Source organism: Lathamus discolor, chromosome 2 (genome assembly GCF_037157495.1).
Source record: "Lathamus discolor isolate bLatDis1 chromosome 2, bLatDis1.hap1, whole genome shotgun sequence".
NCBI lineage: Eukaryota > Metazoa > Chordata > Aves > Psittaciformes > Psittacidae > Lathamus > Lathamus discolor.
Genome location: NC_088885.1, coordinates 28,423,635 through 28,449,290, shown reverse-complemented (window position 1 = coordinate 28,449,290; position 25,656 = coordinate 28,423,635). Strand labels below are relative to the sequence as shown.

General features: G+C 36.9%; 1 protein-coding gene across 3 annotated transcripts in view; it reads left to right on the top strand.

The window, feature by feature from the left end:
* Positions 1-25,656, top strand: part of ETV1 (ETS variant transcription factor 1) — a 66,352-nt gene that overhangs the window by 4,841 nt on the left and 35,855 nt on the right. For all 3 annotated transcript variants that reach the window (XM_065666230.1, XM_065666231.1, XM_065666232.1), the window contains exon 5: positions 8,636-8,689. In XM_065666230.1, coding sequence (XP_065522302.1) covers positions 8,636-8,689 — 54 coding nt within the window. The remainder of the gene's footprint in view (positions 1-8,635; positions 8,690-25,656) is intronic.

Sequence of the window (25,656 nt, the reverse complement as noted above, 5' to 3'; positions counted from 1 at the left end):
TATATAGTATAAAAATCCTTTTTAAATTATGAAACAGAGGATATATTTTTCATTAATTAATATGATTCTTTCCTAATCACTGAAAACAGGATGTCTTGTACTCAGATAATTTTTGTAACATAATGATCAGATACAACTGTAACTGTGTCTCCCTGTGGTAATTTTCCTAAGGATATCTTTATTTTGTATCATCTCGGTAATTCTAGCAAGCCAGAAGTGTATTAGAATGCTACTGAAAAGATACTGTTTTTTGATGGAGAGGAGAACTTTTAATCTGATTGTTCTCTGGCATGGATGTTTTTGTTTCTGAAAATGATGAAATTTCTTTGATCGTAGGTCAGAAAAATACAGGCAGATTCATAATGCATGTGCAGATATTAATGTAAGTTTGAAAAATAATAAGGAATTTAAAATTGATTTAATAATTTCTGTAGGTACATAAATTACTGTAATGGCAATTTTAATTCTGGAAGCACTGCTTATGTTAGACTAGAAGGAATTGTTTGAGAGCCTTTTTTTCTCTTTAGCTGTGTCTATGTCACTGAATATATTTAGATAGGTTTTGAGAGAGAAAGGTGTCTGGTCCTGTGTCAGCTATGTTGAGGAACCTTTGTAAAAGCAGATAGCATCATCTGGTAAGTATTTAAAAAAAAAAAAGTTGCCTTTTCATCTAGCAGAGAATAATAACACTAATAACTTTGTATTTTCCACAGCATATTACAACTAAATATTACAGATTTTTTCAGTGTTCTAGAAATACTTTAAGAAATCTGTGTATTTCGGGACATGCCATGGTTTAGCTGTTCCATAAAACGCAAACTTTGCATAGCCTTTTTCTAAAGGCTAAGCCAGCACTAAAAAGTCACAATGAGAAAATCAAATATTGAGCTATTAACTTGGTCTTAAATTTTATAAAAAAAAACCCACCCCAAAAAAGTTTTGTAGTCTTTATAATATACTAGTGTTTGAGGGTGTCGTAGCTCTGTTCAAAAGTCTACATGGGTGAGCTTAGCCAGGAAACAGATTCTGAAATCAGACTTGTTTACCCATTGCTAGATGTGTCCATTTATGTTCTTCTGGACCTTCATAGGCTAGAAGTCTGCCAGTTTGGCAGCATTAGTAATGTTTACATACTTCTTTTCATAATGCTCTGGAGCCAGGGAAATGACCATGAAATTTTAAAACATCTTGACCCTTTTTAAGAAAAGCAGTGGCAGCTGACCAGGTTTCTCCCACGAGTTCAGATCCCCACTGGGGAGTAACCAGGTCAAAAAACCTACTTACTAGTTAGGAGAAGAAAGTGAGTTGCATTTTATGGCACAGAAAAAGTGCTAGCTTTTGGTTTTTTTTTTCCTTTTTTTTTTTCTGTTTGTTTGTTTGTTTTTGGTTTTGTTATTGTTGTTGCTGTTTTGCTTTTCCTAAATCTATCCTTACTGCATCATGTATTTTAGCCTGGAGATTTTTACAGATAGTGTCACCTGTGACAAGTTGATGGTAAACACATAAACAGAAATGTATTCTTTTCCTATTGAAAATGGTGGGAGGGTCACATGTATTAAAGAATTAATCCAAAATGTAAACAGTTTAATTCAGTACCCTCTTTAATATTTTATTACTCCATAATTAACAGGCTGAATACCACTTACAGAAAACTTACAAATGTATTCCATTAGCTGAATACCAGATTTCTATGGAAATGAGGTTTGCTTCTTCCTCTGTATAGTATTAAATGTGTAGGAAAGAATCTAAATTATTTTGATTTAAAGCTATCTCTGAATAAGGTTTCATCATGTCAGTTGTTACGCAAGGACAGAAGGTAGATTGTAGCTATTTCCTGATGCCAGAAATTGAAAGTGGGAAACCTTTAATAATTGTTTCAACCATCAAACTTGAAAGGAAATAGTTAAAGTTGCCTACTGCTAACCAAGGCAAATACTGTGCAGATATTGTCTTATATTTAAATAATTTCATGGCAACACTTTGTCATCATAATATTATAAAATAACTTTATGGATTACATATATTTTTGGAATCAGATTGGTTTTGGCAGATAGCAGTTGTTCAGTGACTTGAAAAAAATGATTCAAATACTAATCTAATGTTATCATGGTAGCTATTACTTCTTATTCTGGAATAAAATGAAAAGTGAGAACAAAGTCTTAGTGAGTGTCTCCTTTCTATGTTGAAAGCATTTGATGTTGGGGGAATAGTTAAGAAAAAAAAACAGATTTTTATTTAAAATGGCTTTTTCAGACACTAGTTTCTCCTACAGCTTTTAAAGATACATAAAAGGCATCCCAAGCAAAGAAAAATGATGAATTTATGTGCTAGGTCTGCTTCTTAGAGCAATAGATAATACCCTTCTAAGGTGGTAATGAGTTGAAAAAGAAAATTATTGAAAAATAAAAATAAAGTGTTGTTATTTGAAAAAATACAAAAATATTTAGTGAGCAGTGAATGGTTTGAAATAATAGCTACAGGGTTCATGCCTCTGCTGCAACTTAGCTAAATTGAGTGGATAGGTACAAGAAATAACTTGTATTTAAAAGCTTGTTCTTGATGCCTGAAAGCAAGCTATTTCACTCAAGTAGTTAATGCCCAAACATAGAATGAACTTTAGGAAACAGTTTTCTGCCTTCTGTTTCCGACTGTGAAGGATGCACCAGCATTGCAGTGATGTCTAAGCTAGTGTTGACTTCTAGTTTATTTCTTAAATGAGAGAGTAAGAAAAGAAGGAGTTTCTTGTTCTCAAAATATTATTTTTAATAAAAGAAAGTACTAGAACTTCCAATGTTAATGTAGTTAGAGTTGTTCATTTAATTCGGTGAAGATGCGTTGCAGTTTACTCTGTCAAACTAGTGTTAACTGCCAAAAAGTTGTAAAATTTACCCAGTGTAAAGCAAATGCTGTGTAGCCATATTCAAGAGCTGTTCACATTTTTATAGGAGCAAAAATAGTAAAAACCTGATAATTTAATACTCCCATAGTTGAAATCTGTCCCATAGTGACACACACTCTAAAAAGCAGTGAAAAGGTTTTCATTTGGAATTTTTAATACAAAAAATAGCTTTTTTTTTTTTTTTTCAATTCTATTAGTCTAGTGATCTAACATATTTGTCTTTCAGGTACTCATAACTCTTGACCTTAAGTATCTGCACAAAAAAAAAGGAGAAAAAGTAGATAAGGCAAAATGGGGAGGGAGCAGGATGCTCTTTAAAAGAAATCCGAAAGAAAGAAACCCACCAGAAATGTGCAAATCTGAAAGTCTGTGTAGTAATAAACTTTTTAACATTTTTGTTTGCTGGAAAAGTAAATGCCTTTTACTCAAAATAATCATTTTCAAAGGTGTAGTGGGCTTTCCGGACCATGAGGCATGTAGTGAAATGTTAAATGCGAGCGTAAGTTTACTTTTTTCTCATTTTTAGTATAGCAGCAAATGAAGAGCAGATTCTGCAAACCCATGTTCATATTCCTAGAGACTATTCACATAAGGAAGAATTTTGAGATCTGGAGCCAGTTTTGAACTGCATTTAAGTTCATTAGTCAGAGCATCTCACATTATGTAAAAGGAGTTTGGGATTGTTTTGACAGCAAATCCAGTGCTTATGGGAAATAGTCTTTTTTACTGTATTGAAATTTGTTACTGTTTTGCCTTATGAATGCTCCTCTGTTAGAAACAGTTGTTCCTGGGGAAAAAACCCAAAACAACCAACCACCACCACCCGCACCACCACCACCCGCACCACCCGCACCACCCCTTCCCCCCAAGGTCTTTCAGGAATACTTACACTTTATACAATTTTTCAGATACTGAGAAGTGACAATGAATCAAAGAAAACTCAATAGACTTATTACTGTTGAGGCCTGAAGTCTTATTTTAGCTGGAGCCAAAATACTACCGTTTGTATATAATTTCCTGTCAATTTCGATTCCTTTTGCCACTTTGAATAAATGATGGAAATTTTAAAACGAATTGTTCTTAGCTCTAAAAGTGAAGCATGAGGTCAGAGAACACAGTACCGCAGGAAGTGTTCTGCTACCCAAAATAAAGTTTTAAGTGAAGCGAGGAGGTTTGCAGCTTCTTGTTTTTCTGGAAGTTTACGTTTTTTAACAGGAACACCTTTCCCTGGAGTACAGCTGAGCGTTTGGAAGCAGTTTGTGATTGGTAGAAGGAAGAGTTAAATTTAAGCCTTTTGTAGTTTGCTTAACTTTTAATTTATTAAATAAGGTTCCTCAGCAGGTCTGTGCTGCATCTTGAGACAAAGCAGTGAAATCAGTGTGTTTATGCCTAAAGTTCAAGTTTACTTTGCTGTAGCTTTCTGGAAGGGTGTGACATGAAAAGCTTGTGGTTGGGGCCACATGGTTCATGCTGGACTGTGTTTTTGTGAATGGAGGCAGAACTCCAGTTCTGACTGCTTGTCTTGAGGAATTGCTTCGGAGATCAGCTGTCTCATTCACTGGCAGAAAGAATGACTCATACATCTTCTGCCTTGTTTGGCTCCAGGTCATTGTTACAGTGGATAGAGCTGGTTTTAATTAAATATTAACTCCTTTTGTCCTGGATGCTTGTTAATGGGGACTGCTTATTTTTGTTTACTTGCAATGAAAGCAAGCTGACAGGCCTTAGTTCTAAAGTACCCCCCACCCCCAATTGCTTTCTTTTTGCAAAATGAGCTGTCAGCTTTTCAAAGGCTTTTTAAAGCTCTAAAAACTACAAACAAGTATGAAGTATTTTTGTGCTGCAAATGTTTGCTTTTAGCAAACTGGTTTTTAACTCAGTAGGTAGTGAAACTATAAAATCTAAACTGATAGCATTCTTAAGATCATCATTAACATTCCTGTACACTTCCCAAATCCTCTTGAGACATTATAGCTATAATCAGAAGAAAAAGAAAACTTTTGGTAATAATCTAGGCTGAGCTGGATAGTTTATGCTGCAGATGTTGTCTGCTTCAGGAGTCTGAGACTTGATGGCTCTGAATGAGGAATGAACTAATGTAGCTGCTTCTGCTATTAGCAGTAAAAGCCACGTGCTTAATATCCTTCAAAACCTTTTATTAGTCTTTTGGAATATACTTGCCTTCTCAAACCCCCATAATTAAGTAGCTCAGGGAAATACTCTCATTCACTTAGATGATCATTTCAGATATCTCTTTTTGAATTTTCTTCTGAATGGCAAAGTTAAAAAAAAGTTTTGGTGATTTATGCTTTGTGTCCTGCATTGAGTATGTTAACAGAAGACCAATGATGAAAGATTTTATGGCAGCCTTGCTGAATTGCAGAATTTGTGACTAGAAGAAAAGAGGAAATGAATGGCATACGTATATAAATGTGCAGACAGTCGCAACACTGCAAGTTACATTTTCCTTTTGGACATTCAGGTTGAAGTGTCTTTTCCTGTCTGTTTAATTTGATGCAAAGTGTGTCTGTAATTATCCAAAGTCTAGGTAGAAAAGCCCTCTCCCCTTTCAGTAATGGGATGATGTACCCCAATGATTTGCCCTCTCACAGCAAGATGATGGTGGAAGAAGTCCGTGTATTGGGCTGATGATGGCTGCTTGCATTTCTGCTGTATGATCATGTGCAAGCTTCAGTTCTGCTAGTTTAAAAATAAAATCAGATTAAACAAAGGAATAATGTAAGTTCTCCTTTCCAGCAGTTAGGAGGTCCTTGTAATTTCTTCATGCAGGATTGTGGGCTTGTTTCTAAGGTACTGATGGTACTATAATTGGATTCCAGTAGGAAATGCATGTTTCTGGGTTGAACATTTTGGATGTTATTTGTTTTTTCTTATATTTGACGGGGTCTTGAACACTTCTTAACTTGCTGTATTCCTTTTCCTGCAGAGGCTTTTAAGGCTATGTTAATATTGTATTCAAAGTATATTTGGACAGTGCAGTCGACACCTATTTCTAGAGTACTTATAAAATGATGGGCTTTGGTCTCTTTTAAGTATGTCTTAATAAATTTTGGGGATCCATGAATGAAATATGTTTTTCTTGTTTACTCCAGACCAAATCAGGAGTGATGACAGTATCTATAAAGTAATATACTGTTTTCCCTTGACAGTTTAACCAAATGTATTTTATTTTTTCCTACTCTCTAGCTGGGAAAAGAAAGAACCTTATTTACCGATACAGACATAAAAGTCCGCATGAGATTTGTTCTGGAGTAAGTCAAGTTAAACTGATAAAACCTGAATAAAGCACCGGTGAAGCAGCTTGGTGCAGAGTGTACACTCTAGAAAGTTATATAAGACTGCTGCCCCAGTTCTGCTGTCACTAAATGTAGCCTTCTGATTTCAAGAGGAGAGTTTTGGTTTTCTTTCAGTCTTTTCCAGATATCCCAGATTCACAAATTTTTTTAATGTGTATTTTTATATATGTATATATATATAAATAAAAAGTACATGTGTGTGTATAAAAAAATAGTCATACCAGCTTCCTTGCTCCATTTAAAAATAATACCTAGTTTAAGAAAAAATTGTGGGAGGTCTTCTGTGAACGAGAAATTACTTGATACAGTTAAGAGAATTACTTTAACTCTGAATGTACTCACCCTTCAAAAACAATTGGAAATGCAAGAAATCCTTAGGAACTGATTTTTAAGTGGGTTATCTTGATTTCATAATCGGATTCTTCAGTGACAGTCAAATATTTGGCATTTTTGTAAGGAAAATGCAGTGAAATGCATGAAATGTCAAAAATTGCAGAGTGTTAGTATTTGGGCTCATATTGTTCCCGAGTTGATTATTGGTACAAGTCCTGTGGTTTCTCTCGAGGAAAGAGAAATTAATGCAAAAATACTGGGAATATTTGAGTTGGTAAAATACATGTTTTATACAGGCTCAAACTTTGAGGAGCTGACATGTACTCAGAGGTACTGGTTTCTTCTAAAAGGATAGGTTACTGTATTTTGTTTCTTTTTTATTTATTAAAAAAAAACAAACAAGAAAGCAACAGTAGCTATGCTTTTTTTACAGAATAATGCTAATTGCACTTCGTTTATTTATCTTGCTCACACTTCTTTTCACATCTGTGTTTGCAGATTTCCCAAGGTCATTTGTTCTTAAGGGGAATTTGTTGCAATTAAGACTGTAGTGCTTTAAACATTTATTTTAAAACCAATAATAAAAGCAAATAATTTTTCAATATAATGAGCCTGATTCTGAACTCTTTATCCAGGAAAAAAACCTCCCAGATATGTTCTTAGAAATATTTCCTGAGTAAGGAGTGGAGATCTGGTCCATGAAGAGTACCATAGTGCATGTTAAAAATTGTTGTGAGTAATTATAATTAAATGTGTATTTTTAATTCAAACAAATTCTGTTAAAACTAGCAGCAATTGCACATGTCAAAAGGGGAATATATGCTTCTTAAAGTAAAAAGTGTTCTGAAAGGCAATGAAGTTTTATTTTATCCTTTAATGAATTTAATGGTTTGATAGTTCTGATAAATGATTATATAACCAGTATTTACCTCTCAGATCTTGTTGGGTAACCAGATCATGGCAGATGTTAACTTTTAATTAAGATCATGTGAATTATTTGCCTTTGTCTTTAGACAAGATCTGTGTAAATGAAAATATCTTTAAACAGTTAATTTTATGCACCTTTGCTGTGGTGTCTCCAGTTAGCATATGTTGAGAAAAAGATGACAAAGTTCAGAGACTATGAATTGGATCTCTTCTGGATGTACCCAGAACCAGTCATGCTCTGAAGATGCCGCTTCTCATTGTAATGTCCTGCAGTTACCTGAATGTTACCTGCAATACATACCTGTTCAGTGGTATTTCAGCTTAAATGGTTTAAATGAGTTTGCAACACAGCGTGATAGATGGCTGATGTAGATACAGAATGAAAGTGAACTGTGATACCACAGATGCAAAATTATGTATTGGCAGACCATGACACGATTGTATTTTATAGCTCAGGTTTGTGATGAAAGTTTCCTAAAAGTGAAGATGATCTTACTCGAGGTGAATGATTCTTCAAGTAAATCTTTTTTTTTTTTTTTTCTTTTTTTTTTTTTTGAAATCTGGAAAGATGTTATTCACCGAGGAGTTCTGTGGTCTGATAAAATAGTTCTTTTTGAGTATTTAAGATAATAAGAAAAATACCTCTACTGTGTTGGCTGACTGCCATGAAAAATTGGAATTGCATTTAAAGTAAGCCAAGGGTGTGATATTTTGGGGTTAAAGATGCCCAAGTGTTAAAACACTAGGATTTGGTTTTATGCAGACCTTCTGCGCAGATGTTTTGAAAATGAGCATGAATGGGTTTTACCAGTGGCATGGTAGGTGCAGACCCATGTGCAGGGAGTGAGGCAGGGCCAGTGCCAGTGTCGGCCTTCATGTCCTCCCATCCCCATTGCTCTGTGCCAAGGCTGCTCTGGACTCGCAGTGCACCACAGAGCTTCATTCTAGCGTTTATCTGATACTAAAATGATGCGCTTGCCTTATTTTTGTATGCAACAATGAGAAAAAAATAAAAATCCTAGTTTTAATCTTGGCTGTGCTTCAAATGAAGCAACAGAGTCTTTATTTATGCTTTAATGGCTTCTTTTAATTCTGTCCTTGTTTTTGTTTTTTGTTTGTTTCTTTGTTTTTTGTTTTGTTTTTGTTTTCCTTTCTTCAGCTCAGGTACCTGACAATGACGAGCAGTTTGTGCCAGACTATCAGGCTGAAAGTTGTAAGTATAGTATGAATCATCACTTTCTTAAAAATCTATATTTGCATATTTATATATGGGTCTTTGTATTTGTTACTTATTGTGTCATCACATTCATGTGATAGGTCCTTTCACTGGTCAGTGGCATCAGCGGGATGAATAGATAAAGCAGGTGGTGGTCTGATATGCAGTCAAGAGAAGTTGTTCGGGCTGAAGGTATAACATTTAACAGGGCATCCTCTCCTGTAATTCCCACCCTGCAGCTCCAGGGAAGCAAGGGAAAACACTGTGGAGCAGTAGGGAGTTAATCTGTCCATAGGGTGAGGAGAGGAGCATTTTGAGCCCGTACAGATGAGATACCGTGGGACGCAGGAGGCAGCTCTGTTGAGCAGAAATCAGGCTGTTCACTGTGTTTTGTGTATAAAAAAATAAATAAATAACATTCTCCACGAAATCAATCAGCAGCCACTGCTGAAGCATTTTTAAGTTGTCTTAGCATGTGGCATTTTGTTACTCAAACAAAATTAACCTTCAATTTATATGGGAGGAAGCAGGATTTATTTTAAGCTGGATGCTTTGCATTGTTTGATAAACTTTTTTTTTTTTTTTTTTAGCCTGTACCCCTCAAACCTTGCTTTTACCTGTTACTAATGTGTTAAATGCTGTCTCTCTTTCGCTCTACCTGCTCTCTGGTTTTGGCTGGTTGCAAGGGCATAGTAAAGAAATGGCAAGAGAAACATTATCTGACAAAGTCAGAGACTTCCTCAAGTTCTTTATATGTCTTTCTTCCTCATGGCAAGGCTTTTCTCCATCATCAGAGGTCACTCCTGAACAGCGTCTGCTAATTGCAGCAGAGCGCGTGGTAGCTTTTCCGTTTTGCTAAATAACTTAAATAATTTATCCTATCAGAGTGAATTACTGCAGTTCACTAAACCAGACAGCTGTTAAATACAGCACTCATGTACTGAAATTTTAGGATTAAAATTAGAGAGATCAGAAATAATTGCATTTCCTTAACAGCAAAACCAAATTCAGATTTTTTGAGTTTTCTTATAAATCTTTTAGAGGAGGTTTTTTTTTTCCCAGTTATTTAGAAACTGTTTTAAGAAGAATTTGTTGAGAGTATTTATATCAACATTTTATAGGGGGAAAAAGAAAATAAAATTTGTTTGTTTGATTTTTTCTTCCTGGACTCTGTTAGTACACCTGCATAGCAAGAATTTAATTTTGCTTTTCTTCTCTAGGAGTTCGTGTACATACACTAACCAACAGTTGTGGTCACTTTCAAACTTTTAAATTTGCCCTGTATAACAGTTGTTTTGTTTTTTTCCCCACCTCTGGCTTCAAAGACTTTGTATTTTTTATTATATTACAATGTGAAAGGCAAAGAATCTGTAAGTTGGAAATCAGATACGTTATACTACATATGGAGCAGTGTCCAAATATAGTCATGTATACATACATCCTTTGTGTAAGAGTACAAAGTTCAGCTAGGGCTTTTATTAACCCACAATTATTGTTACACACCAAGTCAATGTTTCTTGGAAAATAATTTGTGAACTGTGAATGAAAAGCCCTGTTGAAGCTGGTCATTGCTTTTGGTGACAAAGAAATTCTCCTAATATGGCCATTTTATAAATGCCGTTGTATTTCAGAGTTCCTTAGCTTACACAGTATTATCAAAGGAACATTTATTTCTTCATTTCAGTTGGTTTCTTTATCTTAAGTAAAGGTCAGGAGAGCTTCCTGGAGAGTTACTCTGGCAAAGGTTATGGAGTTTCAGACATATACTCGGGTATAATGTATGTAGCTGTGGGCTCTGCGAAACAGGAACGGAGATCAGCAGAACCAAAGCCATGGGGAAATTACTGCTGCAAAAGAAGCACAATTGTGACTGTTTTCTCTAGGATCCAAACCTGCCTTCAAACTCTATTATAATGACTTACTATATATAATCTATAAGTCTGTACAGTGCTCACCCTGTTACTGGCAGGAGCACTTGGCTTTTGTTTTTTTAAATTGTTATTCTTTTTTTTTTTTTAAACATGGGAGAGGATGGGCAAGCTTTTATAGATTCAGTGTTTAATACATTCTTGAGCCAAAAATGGTGAAGCACAGAAGTGTAAACCAATGAAAGGGGTCACAGCTGTTCAGCTGGTCACAGTTCAGAGACAACTGAACTGTGATTTGTGGCACAAATTTCGTTTATGAAGCTGTATACAGGTGTGTGGTGTGTGTGGGTGTGATGTGCAGAGTATGTAAAGAACACTGAAGTGCTCCACTGAAACAGTTATAGTCTGCAGTAAAGGTAGAAAAATTACGTGCAGTTTTACTTCTGGCTTCATTGCTTGAGAAATGGGTTTTAAACCTGAGGTAGATTTGTGGTCTTAAACTGAAACATTGGTAACAAAATGCTGTGGTTAAAACTTCCTTGAAATCGCCAAGTTAGCTCCTGAAGCAAAGGTGTGGAAAGTAGTAGGGTACTGATACTGCCAAGATCATACGCTGTGTCCTAGCGCTAGCAGCATTAAATGCCACTTAAAGTGCCGTGGGTTTTGCATTTCTTTTCTGTAGTAATGATTTTAACTAGTGAAACTGCACTGGTATTGGTAACTAAGGGAAACATTTAGTTTAGATTAGATATACAATCCATTTTATCCACTTAGGGATTTAACTTCAAAGCTAGCTTGAGACTATGAATATTTCAATTATGAGTTGCTATTAATCTTCAATCAGTTTTCAAAAAGCAAATACATATATATTTATAGTTAGGTGTGGGCTTTAGAAATTATGAGTGAGATCAACAGCTAGCATAACTTTGTGTGGTATTATTGACGTTACTGGACTTACGCATATTTCTGCTAGGGAAGGATCCAGCACGTCAAGCTTCCTCTTAATGCTTCTAACTTCAATTTACCTGTTTAAAGTTGAATTTTTTTTTTTATTTTTCTTTTGCGACTCTGCTATGTCCTCTGGAAAGAGGCCTTTCCTGCCGTAATACTAGAAATGTCTGCACTTCTGAACCTTTCTTTTTTGTCACAGCATCCAAAGCCCCATCTTGTCCGTCTTGTATTACCTTTTTTTTTTTAATATCTTTTTGATTTTTAATACTTGTCACAAAGAACCTTTTTGTAGTTCAGCTCAGAGTTAGCAGAATGAAGAGCAGATAACAACTGGCCTGTTCAGGTGAAATTTGAAAAGCAAATCACAGTTTAGTTTCTCATAACTTCCTGCTTTCTGCAGCTGAACTTTCCTAATGACTCTTCTTTTAGCAATTATGTGAAAAGCTGTGTAAAGCAAAAATGCAAAATCTCTTTTTCCAAAAAGGCAAATGCTTATTTTTTTAAATCAGCATTCTGTATATAACACTTCTCCCAAATTCTTATCTAATTTAGAAGACTTAGTTTTTCTGTCTTTATAAAGTCAGTATTCACATGTGGAGAAGGGTGAACTGTGTTAACTTCCTCAGATAAGGTTTCCTATTGTTTCAAGTCCGTTTGCATATACTGAGGAGGAGCCAGATCCTGAACTGGTTGTAATCAGTGGTGAGGCTTTCAGATACTGTAGAACAGCAAGGACTTTCCAATCTAGGAGTAAAGATGAATCAAGTGTTCAGTTTGCTGGAAGTCAATAGCTGTTGAGATGAAGATTGCTTGCTCCCATTGTTTGGATGGTTTCTATGACAGACACAAGAGGAAGTAGGTAGGATTTGCTGATGTTTAAAGGATGTAGTTGGCAGAGAAAACCTGGTACTGTCAACAATACACTGATTTGTAATTCAGCCTTCGTTCAGTTGGTTAAAAATGGGGATTACCCTGCACCAAACCAGATTGCCTGGTGTCTTAATAGCATGATCATGTTTTATTTTGGTTTAATAATACATATTTACATTGGTCAATTCTTCCAGTTTGGTGGGTTTCTTTTTCCCACTCTTTCTTCTGTTGTCCTAAAATGCAGGTTACTCATTTGAAATTCATTATAAACTCTAGCTTTTAACTTTTGCTTTTTATTTGTTATTGAATTTCTGCTAATGAGGATTTGTGCTGTGCTTCACTTTCTTGATCGGTTTCTTTCTTTATCTTTCATTTAGTTCCTGTATTGTTTCCCTGACCATCATAGCCTTAACTTAACACTGCCATAGGGTAAATGTTAATGTTAGACCATAGCTGTTGACAGTAAGTGGGAAGGACTGGCTGTAAAATCCATGCTCCTCCAAGTCTGATTAAACTTCAAGATAGGAAAAATACTTTTTTAGTAGTGATTTTGTCACTGATCTCTCACAACCTTTATTCTTTCTCTTACCTCTGTTTTTTTCCCTCTAGGTCTAGCAAAGGAGCTGTTTCAATGTAGATGCCAGGAGCCTTAAATTATTCAGGGATGTGCTTTTTAAATGCTCTGGCTTGCAATCTTTAAAAGCCTGCTAAAGAGAGATTCTTTACATAGACTTCAGGTAGCTGTATTCTTCTGTCATTTTAACTAATGGGTTAGGATATTCCAAATGCAGTCTAATGAGGAGAAGCTTTAGTATTTATTTACGTTTGCAGCATACAAAATGTTTTGTTTTTGTTTTTTTATTGCACTATTAGTTAGGTGGAAAAGGCTTTGTTTGTTTTATTTTCTTTGTGACTTAAATTTCAAAAGCAAATTTCAGAACTGGAAGAGGATTTTCTGTTTGCTTTAGTACAGCAAGAGCTGATGAGCAATTGGTAGAGGTTAGTTTTCCCTTATTTTGACATATTTTGGCGGAAAAAACCCACACAGCTAAAACAAAGTACAAAACACCATAACAATGTAAGTTCTGGTGGGCCTACTGAAGTCAAAAGGAGATCTGGTTATTGGGTTTGTTTTTATTGATGATGCAGAAAAGATTAATTTTGCAGCTTCTAGAAAAAATTTTAGTGGACTGAAAAACATGACAACATTTTTAACGTGATGATTCACTATATAGGCAGCTGGTAGTCATGTCTTTGTAGCGCACAATGTGCTAGAAATTGCACTTAGTAGCGTTTTGGTTTTCTGTGTGTGGCAAGTTGTACACACCAGTGTGTTTTGTGTTTTGTTTTGTTTGGTTTTTTTTACAATTTTGTTGTTTTGGGGTTTTACAATTTTTTTTTTTTTTTAACTGTCTGTATGGCTGGAATCAGCTTTTCTTTAAGTGTAGCTCTGCAAGCATGGCACTGCTGCAGGCAGTCCGGCAAATGTCCTACAAGGTGGTGATAGTTACTCTTGGTGCTTAGCTATTCCCTGGTAGGACTTTCTGCTGCAGCTGTGTTTTGTTTCTTGCCACTTGTCTTGAAACTACTTCCTTTCATAGGTCAGACGTTGTCAAATACAGAGACATTTACTTATTTATTTTTGTGCATGCCCGGCTGTGATGGATTCTTTCTAAAGGGCTGCAGGAGTCATGGCTCTGTGGTTTGTTCTTGGCCTTAGCTTTGCATGACCTTGGGCATGTTGCTTAACATCTTTGTTTCTCGGTTTGAAGTAGGTACAGAAATGCATGTATCAGTCTGCTGTGAGATACTCAGCTTTCTTAATGATCACTTACCTAGACATCTCAAAAGCATCTTACAAAGAGAGTCCAATGCAGTTGTGGTTGTGAGAGCTGGAGAGGTCAGACTGAGTAGTCAATGCTGACCACCTTATCTCCCTCCATTCGTAGTTGCTGTAGCCTCACTTCTTTCATTGTGTCCCTAAGCACTTGTTTCCTTTGTTTAAAGCAGGACTGAAACTGTTACCAGCTGTTAACTTTCTTTTTTTTTCTTTTTTTTTTTTTTTTAATTCTCATTCAGAAGAAACTAGGAACTGGTGTCTTTCAGAGAACTTTGTGGGCTCATTTTGTGGTTCATTGCTGGGCATTAGACTGTGCTAATACGGATATTTTTCTTCCCCTTTCTTCCTCTAGAGGATTTTGAGAATTACTTAAATCTGCCATAGTTGTGACCTTTTGCATTATTGCAAGGTTTAGTTCTTGAAGAAGTTTTACCAAGAGGCAGACTGTCAACCATAATGCCTTTAACTTACAAACTTAATAGTAGAGAATTTGTGGGTTTGCTTTGATTTTAATAAGCAGTTTCTGTTTATTTGCTTTTCTGCTTGTGTTTTTGTATTTTTTTTATATTAAACAACTGACTTTGAAGGTGCAAGGACTTTAGGTTCTCCTGGATTGTAGTAGTAGCAGCAGCTCGCACATCTTGGAGATACTGGTGGTGGCTATAGTACTGTGAAACAAATGACAATACCATATCAAGTACATAGCTTTTGATTTGTAAAACTTTTAAAGTGGAAGGTATTCCTTTCAGAGTGCCCTGCCTGCTGTCATGTGAATTTTATTGCTAATGCAAAGGTACCTCTGGGCATCCCAGCAGAGACAGCAGCCGCCTTATGCAGAATGGGGCTTAGCTGTGCCAGCCGCAGTGAACCTGCTGATCTTCAGCTCTTCGGGGGCATGGATGAGCCCAAGAAGCTGGACAGAGCTGCTCTTCCCAGGTTTTGTCCCTCTCTCTCCCCCCTGTCCTTCCACTGGCTCAGCTGAGCTGACTTAGTTTCCTTTCCTCAGAGCTTCATCCTCGTTTGCTGTTTTATTGCAGATTAAAGGCTTGGGTTGCATGTGGAGGTTATCAGCTAATGAATAAACTTCAGTCATCCTGTCCTGTGATAAATCTGACTCACAGATCAAAGATGAAACCTTTTTTCTTTCAAGTAGTAATTTCTTAAGGCTGTCCGATTGCTTCCTAAAGTCTGTTTACATAAACCCAAAACCATTAAACATATTTTATTCAAAATGTTGAATTTTCACTTTTTCAAAAGTGAAAATTCAACATTCAAATTATTTTTTTTTTTTTCCCTGTTTCCTCTGAGGAAGCCTCCTCTCCTCCCTTCCCTACGAGGACTCTCTGAAGATCCCATCTGTGGAAATGCAGGCAATCCTCACATTGTAATTTGTAGTCACGGCAGCATTTTCTTAACACTACAGCTATTTCTGTTTTAAAACAGATAGTTGTTAGGTTAATTTCATCAGGAGTATGTATGTGTATTAGAGCATCTGTTCAGTTCCAGTTGTATTAATCAAAGTATGCAGAAATTTGTTTCAACTTGTTCCAACTGTATTTTCACACAAAAACCAAACAAGGCAGATTGAAGGGTCTTCATGTTCTATTTTGATACAAAACTGGTATTCTACTTAAACTGCTTTCCATGCAGTGTTCTTGCAAAATGTGTTTTGTATTCCAAGAGCAGCTTAAGTAATGATTTGAAAATCCATAAACTCTGGGATGGTGTAAAATACGGAGGCAGGCTGCAAGCTGAGTCCATCCACTTCTATTTATTTCATATGTTTCTTTCAGTAAAATGTATTTACAGTCTGTATCATTTTTTTGACTTTTTTTCCTTCTGTTTGCTGCCTCAGCAACTGAAGACAAGTCAGGCTGTCCCACAGACTGCTGTGAAGTTTTCAAAGGATATAGCAGGAAAAAAAGGGAGGAGAGAGCAACAGTCCTCAAAATATCAGTTAAACGTTGGAGAGTCTGTGACACATTCATGTCCTGTAGGACCGATATCGCTAGCCCTCTGTAAGCGTACAGGAAGAACAGCTCTTGTTTCAGATTCTGTGTCCTTTTGTTTTGGTCCTGCGCATTTCTGTACTAGGAAGTAATTATGGTGAAGCCATTTATAAGCTAATAAATCTGCATAAATGATTATAATTATTAATTTTTTTGACTTTTAGAAATAGTAATTTTTTTTAGGAATGATCTAAACCTAGCCCAAACTGGTAAGTGGAAAACTGGTTACTTTTTCAAGGCATGTGCTCCAGTCTTTTCTGTGAGGAAGATTCTTTTCCTTTCACTTACTCTTGATGTTGTCCTCATATTCAGTGCATTACTCTTACCCGTTCCTGGATTATAGTTTGACCTTGATGAGGTGAACAGAGAAGTGGACCATCTTGGTAAAGGCTATCTTTATTCTTATGTATCTCTTTGTTCTGTAAGATGAGGATTATACATGTTAGAAAAGAGTGAATCATTAGCAGCTTCATTTCTGGTTGTCTTTTTTTCCTGTGTCAGTTTATGAACGTATTCAGCAAATGTGGTTGCCAGTACGTTAATGTAGTGAAATATTTTTTAGCAGTGACATTTACTGCCGAGTCCTGCAGTCACTGAATAGGAAGGTTACTGACTGGCCAGGTTTTTGTCTTAAATTTATATATTATGAATTGTCATCAAGGACATTTGAAAAATCACGTGTGCAAAACCAATTCCTAGTATTGCTAATTTGATCCTCTTCGCTAAAATGTTGTTTCCTTTCTGCTTCTAAAATGTACTTAAAAAAGATAAAAAGTTCAGGGTTTTTTTAATGCTTGGTCTTCATGCTGAAACAGAGTGTGATGTTTCCTTATTTACCCATCCGTAAATAAAATTTCACATGACCAGAGCACTAACAGAAGTTGAGACAAAAAGAGACTTTGAGAAGTGTCAGTGTTCAATAAAGACCAATTTCAGGCATTTGGGATTAGAATCTGGGAGCTGGATTAGTACAAGCATGTGTGTATATACAGTAGTGTATACTCAATGTGTATATATACATATTCTGTATATACATGTATGTATGTATATATGCATGTCTTGCTAATTGCAGACACATGTGAAATAATCATATCCCTTCAGGACCAATTGGCTTCAGAAGAAATGTGCAGGGCATGTATTGGTAGTGTATGTTCAATTTCAGTAATAACGCTTTGAGTAATGGCAGAAGCTTTAAAGATCTGTGCCGAGAACTGGAGCCTGGTTGCTGGTGATCAAAATTCCACTGGCTTCAGAAAGCACTTTGCTAAAACTCTTTGAATATTGGGCTACTTATTTAAGTCCTGACTTTATGTTCCCAGAAGTAACCACTTCTGACAATGGCTTCTTTGTTTCCCTGTTGAATCAGTGATAAAACTTGTAGGCTGAATTTTATTGTTGACTTTTTTCAATAGCCTGCACCTTTTCCAATGGAGATCACAGTTTTTGCAGTGGTTTTTGGTAGTGAACTAAAGATGTAGATTTCAGATTTTAATGACATATAAACTAGATCTGTTACAGTTTCCTTACTGGCAGGCATTTGTGAAAATTTAACATTAAAACATGAAGACTACATGCATTTAGAATGGTGACAGTCTCATTCTTCCAGTGAAGTAAAAAGAAAATCCCATTAGCTACACTGAGTTTGTGTATACTTGTTTTATGCATGTATACATATTTTTATTGTTAAAGGCAAAATCAAATTTAAAATTATCTTCTCAAAATGCAGTTTTGTTCCTTTTAGCGCCTGTCATTGAGAGTTGCCAATATAAAAACAAATTGTAAATAATCTTTTAAATTAGTTATTTGATTCATGCTAAAGAGCACTCACTGTGTAGTCCTTTTCATTATTTATTGGCTTCTCTTGCTTTTGTGTATTTTTGAGTAGCTGACAGATAGGCAGGATTATCCTTAAGGATAATCTTTTATTATGATGCTCTTTTACTATGAGGATACTCCTAATTTATAGGGAAGCAAACAGATACTGGTTCTGAAGCTAGACTCCTAAGACAGAGCTACTTTAAACTAAAATCAGCCTTCTGACACAGGTTGTTGAGGCTGTGAACAGCAAAAGGCAGAATCAGAGGTTAAATCCAGTTTCTTTCACATTTTGTCCAGCTGCAAGAACAAGATCAGCAGCCTTCTCATCTATAGCTGGCTATTAGTTCTTGCATGAATACATCAGAAAACAACAGCAAAATAATAACTACATTGCTGTAACTTAAAACTTTTCCGTAAGATGGGAAATGAGGCAGAATCAGTTCCTCTTTTGTTTTCTGCTGTGGGCATGCTTTCTTAAATACCAAGTTGATGATACCTTTAAAACAATAAATGCATAAAATATGAAATGGCTTATTTTAAAGCTTACTGTTGCTTTTGGCAAAAATACTTGTTATAATTTCCAAAGTGTTCTTAATAATTCTGTTTTTACAAAACCCATTAAAATACAGACCTGAAACCCTCAAACTGCAGATTTATCTGCAGTGGAAAGTGTGTGTTTATATAAAATGCTGGGATATTATCTCACTTGGATATTTTAGTAATGGAAGTTATGTAGTGCTTAGCCATTACCTCTTATAATTTAAATTAAATTTTGGAAATTGCTGCAAATGGAACTCCTGTCCTCAGAAAAGCACACAGACCCTGATTTAGTGGCCAGCTTTTCTCTTTGCATTTAACTTTATTGATAATTCCCAGGTAGGAATACAATTTAAGTTTTCTCCCAGGCTTGGTTTTACATTAAGATCTTCCTCTTTAGCAGGAGTTCTAAAGGTGGATTGCCTTTCCTTGCATCCTGCCTGGGAGCCTTTGGAGCCTTGTACATTATAAGGAACTGTAGGCATAAATGCCCCAAGCTCTCCAGAGTTTTAATTCTGAAAGCTAATGCAGATGAGGAGCAGCCCTGTTTCTCTGTGGGGTCCTGGAGGTTGCAGATCCATTATAAAGGGATTAAAAATACTTCAGATTTCCCCCCCCTCCCCAATCATCTTGTGCTGTCCATGGCTTTTAGATCAATTGCTGCAGAACCCAGCTGGTTTAGTTTTTACTATGTTACTGCTTCCTCCTCCAGCGAACCCTAAGCCTCTGTTTTTCTTGGGGGCAGGGGGACAGGGAGAGCTCTTCCTCCTGCCTCACCTATTTTCCTCAGACATCAAAGCAAGCCAGTTTACTGCTCCTAGCTTAATCCTCCCTTTCTCCCTCCCACCACTGTTCTGCAAATTTCCTTGTATTCTTCTCAGAGTTTTCCAGTGTCCATGGGATTTGTCAGCAGGTTAACTTTTGCCCTGGAGGTACTTGCTGGGAGGCAGAGCCCCTCCAGCAGCGCTTTCCCCTCTGCTGCCTGCTACTGCACGTCTCGTACAGCTGGACAGGTAGCTGTCTGGCAAGAAAGGAAAGCAATGAATGAATGGAACATAAATCAGAATAAAACAATGCCTGTGACAGCATTTCTGTGAGATTGCTGCTTTCAGAGGCTGAGAAACGGTGTCAGTAACTGCAGCTCCTGCTGCATGAAAATACCTTCCACACAATTCTTAACTAGAAGCTGAAATCTTTTGGGGGTGGAGAAGATGGGTCAGCTAACCAAAATCGTGCCGAACTGTTCCTTTTCTCAGAGGCAAAAAGAGTAGATAGTGTCTTCTAACACTGTGTGGCAGTTCAGCTCATTAGCAGCTGCCCAAATGTAGTCATAATTTAGGCCCAAGGACCAATAGTGTCCTAACAATGTGTTTACTAGCAGCCTCTTGGAATTAATCCTTCATGGTGTTTAGGGTGTAGGTTGATATTTACTGAAAGCTTCTTCTCTTCCCCTTCCTTCTCTAGCCAGGTGGTTTACCCTTTTATTTTTTGCTGTACTGAACATACTTGCAGACTTCACTTTTCAACCAGCATGGTCCTTTTAAATAAGAAGCCAAGTGGCTACAAATATCTGAATTATCTCAGTGGTGCCTCCAGCACTTCCAGCATCAGAAAGCTGCAGGTGTACCCTCAGTAACTCTGATGAATATTTCAGAAATCGCAACTGCACAGACAAGCAAATGAGGGGTATCTTGCACTAAAAATGGGGATTTATAGCACTGAACCATTTATTAAGCTGTATGGGTGCAACCTCTAATATTGTACCCCTCTGTTCCACACTGGGAACTCCTCCACCTCTCAGGAAGGCTGCATCTGTCGTGGCAGGGGGGGTTGGGTTAGCTGCCCAGAAATAGCTAAATTGGCAAAGATTTTTAGATCTTAGCACACAAGTGTTAGAAAAACGCGTTTCAGTTAAAGTATGATATTTATTTCCATTGTGAGGAAGAATCTAGAAGAACAGGGGCAGGAGTGTCTTGTTTAGGAGTCGTATAAGCTCTGCTGTAGGGAAGTGGCATAGGTCTGCATAGTAATGATGATTTTGTTGGTCACTTTTTCCCTGTGTACAAATGCCCTCATATAAACCTGTTTTATGGAGAGTGATGCAACTTTGATGTGCTGTAAAATTGTGAAATTGTCCTGTTCTCTATTTCAACCTCAAAGGCTTTGTTTATGTTAACACCAGATCATAGTAAAGATAGGGAAGAATTATGGTGGTTATATAGAAGTAACATAGTCCAGATGTGAACAGGTGATTCAGTTAATTTAAAATCTATTTTAATCAATATTTGAGTTTTGTCTTTTAGTCTGTAATCTGTAATGATTTTTGCTTTAAAAAAATAAATATAAAAAAACCCAACCAAAACCCTTTCTTACTCCAAAGCAAAAGAAAGTTATTTTAACAAACAGTGCTTGTTGATGCGAATGCACTACTGAAGATTTTTAAGGTCCAGAACTTCCCAATATCAGTTGTGAGAAAATGTGCTCTTATTTTCACCTTGAAACTCTGTCATAGTGAGGAGGAATAAATTCCAGCTTTCAGTGCAGTTCATTCTCACCTGCTTGCTACAAATTCAGAATCAGTGTTTTTTTTCTTTTCATACCATGTCATCTCAGAACAGTCCATGTAGACTTTGAGGATAAAATCTCACAGTTTTGGGCTGTCTTTTATTCTTTATGCCCTATTCCTCCCCACCCCCTGAGGATTTTAAAGACTGTACTATTCTGTAGCATTCATGCAATGCAGTATTCAAGTAGACCGTTAATTGACATGCAACGTATTGTATGCTTTAGGCTGTAAGAGAAAATAAGCAATTTGCTTCATTTCACAGAGTGAGTTCTAACTGTTATTAAAGTGCATTTGTAGTTGCATATTTTCCAGTAAAGGTGACAGATTACTTCAAAGCTGGTATTTTCTTTTTGTTAAACAAGGTTCTCAAATAGATCCATCTTGCCCACATATTCTGTTCTTGCCAGTTGGCTTTGAAAGCTGGTGCTTGGGCTCATCATTCAGAACTAGCTTCCAAAAAATGAGGTCCCATGCTGTTTCTATCTATTGAGCTAGTAGGGGCTGGAAGGATCTGATCTGAAGCCAAGGCAAAGACTGAATTGATGGAATCATGTCTAATGGGTTTGCCAAGTACTGCCCCGTCATGAAGTTCCACTTTCAGGGAAAGCACTGAGATGAGGGGTGACAGAGCATTTGCTGTGATACCAGCTATCCTTCGTTTTCCTTCCCTGGACTTAAAGCCAGGCCGCCACATAGGAAAGAACTAGGTTTTTGTACAGTGAATTTTCATACATTTATTCCTTCTGCATGCTGCTTCCTCATTTTCTTCCTGGTTACATATATGCATTTGAAGAAGAAAACACTTACTGCCCTTAATGGTATTACACACGTTTTGTTGACCGTACGTAATGTATCATCACAGAGGCATGCTTGCGCATTTGGTATGCTTGCTTCCGTTTGACTCCGTCTGCACACACACAAGCACCCAAGCACAAATGCAGACTGTTTCAGGTGACTGGTCACCATGCAGTGGGACTATATGGAGGCCGGTTGTCTGTATGGCCGAATTCTGCCTCTCAAGCAAGTTCTAGTTTTCTAGATGCACCCATAGGATGGAGATCATACACTTCAAGAAACTACTTGACAGGATTTCTTAGATATTCCTCCCCCTTTCCCATTCTCCCTTTTCTAGCAGCTTTTGTTTGTGAGGTAGTGAAAGCTGGGGTCTCTTGTCTATGTTCATATGTTCAGTTTTTATATAAACTGCCAGGATAGCCTCTGAAACCACAGTGATGATACATCTCTGTGTGTCATAGATCCGATTTGTCACCAGCTTCTTACAGTATCTGGCAGAGAGCGGGACCTAAATGAAATCCAGTTGACTGGAGCTCAGCTAAAATCCGATAGAGGTGACTTTGATAGATCAAATGGTTGAAGAACTTGGTGGAGTCAGTGTAGATGTAATCTGTTCAGCCACTTCTAAATCATTCCACAGTCTTCAAGTCTTGCTCATTTTTGCAGCTGTTGCAGTGGTCAGGAACAAAAGGGTTTTTTTGCCATTGCCTAGGCAAGAGATTGCCTGGGGTGAAAGCAGTTGCAGATCTTGCCTCAGTCATCCATGCTTGCAGTCAGTTCTGTCTTCAGCTGTTGCAGTGGTCTGTGCGTGTCGGCTTTAATTCAGAATTTAGCTGGAAAGACTCAGTTACCAGCGTTTACTGTCTATCCTCCTACCTCGCTTCATCTGTCACCTCTCCAACATGATGTTTTTATTTCAGTTTTTGTTAGTATATGAGGCTGCATGCTGCATTCAGCTGCAGCAGCAGAAACCTCCAGAGTACGAAGGAATGGTCAGCAGGGTCTGACACCTGCTTCAGCTAATTCCTCCTATGCATACCAAAGGTTAGCGGCAGAATTTCTCATCTTAATGTATAGTGGAATGAAATGGAAAGACCACCTTGCTTTTGCATCCCCTTGTCTTTAATCAAATGCCTGTTAAATGGTTATTGAAATTCAGAGTATCTACAAAAGTCTGTAGCTCAAATTATAATGATCTTGAAATAAATAGCCTCCGGAACGCAGAAAGCTATTGTTCCATAAGTTAAATATATGTTTTTGAAACCTCTTCAGAAAATACATGTAAAGCCTGGCATTCCCACGTAAATGCATTCTGTTAACCTAGAAGGTCAGTTTTGTAGCTCAATGCATCAGATATGCAAATACCTGTACTGAACGTATGGTTCATATGGTGTTTGAGAAATCGAGCATTTCAGGCCTCGTATGAACCCACAATATTGTGTTTGGATTTTTTTAAAATGCCTACTGATAAGAGCACCTAGGTGATTACTGTCACCTGAGAAGTAACCAGCACTTTACCCTCCTTGATGAACCCTGTAATAAACTGTTCGTTTATTGAAAGTGGATTTTTTTTTTTTTATTAAAATGCCTACCTGTTGTACTTGCAGCATAAATAATTTGTTTGAATCATCAGGTGAGTGCTGTTAAGTTATAGTGAGCGAGGAAAATTGCAAAAACACAAATTAGGATCCCTGTCCTTAAGTGTATTTCAGTTTGCATTTTGATAGCAGTTTAGAAATGTTATCGCCTGTTTTGTCACAGACATAATTCACATCTTTCTTCAGGCACTGTAAACAAGAGAAATGGTTTAATGGCTCCATAAAAGGCACTCTGTGCTGATAGCTGAGATAAGACCCTTTAGTAATGGATTTTTGTGTGCTGGGGGAAGGGGAGGGTTTGGCAGAGGTAAATGTACTGGTAAAGAATCTTAGAGAGACTGATGTATCTGAAGTGCCTGCTGCATTTCTGTGTATATTGGGAGATAGATTTAAAAGTGTGTCAGTGTTGGCTTTATCAGTACAGGGGCCTTTTCTTGATTTTGAAATTTTACCAAGTGCTGCTTGGGTCACCCCAGTCAGGCTAGCATCTGGAGTTGTAGTGGTATTAATTTAAATGTTTTTACATCTTCTGTCTTTTCATCTTGCTGTTAAGAAAATCAAATCCCCTCTATTTAAATGCATTCAAGAGATCTGTCTAAACTAACATTGCATATTAACAGTTTTGCCTCAGTAAATCATAAAAATGAGTTACTTTATTTACTATATCAGGTTTAGAGGGTGATTTGAGAGCATAAATGCTCAGGAAAAGCAGTTCAGAAACATGCAGCAGAAATGTTTTGGGCGTGACTTACTGTGACTTGCTGGTTACTTTCTTTTCTCTGCAGATACATAAAGTCCTTGGACTTAATACATGTAAATGTAGTATCACTTACTAGACATCAGAGTTCACTAGCACAAGTAAGGTTGCTGCAGTCAGTTGACTTTGTACCATATAATAAATGCTCTGGCCTTACAAGTGTTGATCATAACACATATTTGTCACTTTGGTCAGTGGAGTCAAAATCGCCTGCCCTTAGCCAGTATCACTGAATTACTAGTAATATTTCATGCCTTTTAAAAATATGCTTAAATTAATTCTTCTTCAGAAAATAGAATCAGATTTTATTTTGTTTTGGAAGCAGGAAAATGAAGTTTGAAAATTATGACTTTTGCTCAAAGCAGAAATGATTTGAAATTTCATGTGAAATATTCCTTGTTTCTTCTTCGTCTTGAGCAGTCATTTCTTGAATTGAAAAATATTTTAAACTATTGCTTTTATATTTGATGCAGTGCATTTCTGGAGCTTTCTCAAAAGAAATTATTCAGTTCTATCTGTTTCTCAGGCTAGAAAATATACAAAACACTCCCCTCTGAAACAAAATTATTTGTCCTTTAAATTCAGATTTCTTAATAAAATCGTTCTTTGTATTTAAACTGGGTGTCATGAGCAGAATGTTTAGGATTAGGCTGTTGACAGATAGCAAAGGAGAACAGCACTTCAGAACGAGGGATAGCAGGTTTCACCCTGTATTTTTGCGTGTTCTGTGTGAGTTTACTTTGTGGGGACATTATTATTGGTTTGTATAAAATCTAGGTCTGTACAATAGCACTTTATGCGTAAGACGCGAGCCATCTTACTCTGCAGATACAGATATATTTACGCACAGAGAATATGCGTGCAGGAAAGTATTATACCTCAATCAGTTTGCTACAGATGGCAGCAGTCCTGCTTGTCTTATATTTGCATTTGGCTTCACAGAAGCTCCAGACAGGGTCTGTGGATTGAGTCCGTTCTGATACCGATATGCCTGACTTTCCCCAGTAGCTGAGATGAGCTGTTGAAGCCATCCATCTGAATACACGTTGTAAGATTGTTTGTCTTTCAAGTTTGGAAGTAGTTATCTGTAAGTAATCACTCGGGATGAAATCTTGGCCCTTGGTCACTTCTTAATAAGATCGTTATTAAGGCAGAGTGCCCGTTACTTTAACAGGGTTGAGACTCTGTTCTGGGGTTAAGTAAAGTGAATTTGCCATCAGGAGGAAAAAAGCGGTGGGGATCTAGTTGTTTGGAATGTCATTTTGTTAATTTGGATGTGTTGGTAGCTTGATATACTGCACTAAAATTGGATTGTATAAATAAGCAACCTTGCTCTCCTCAAAATAAAATGGATT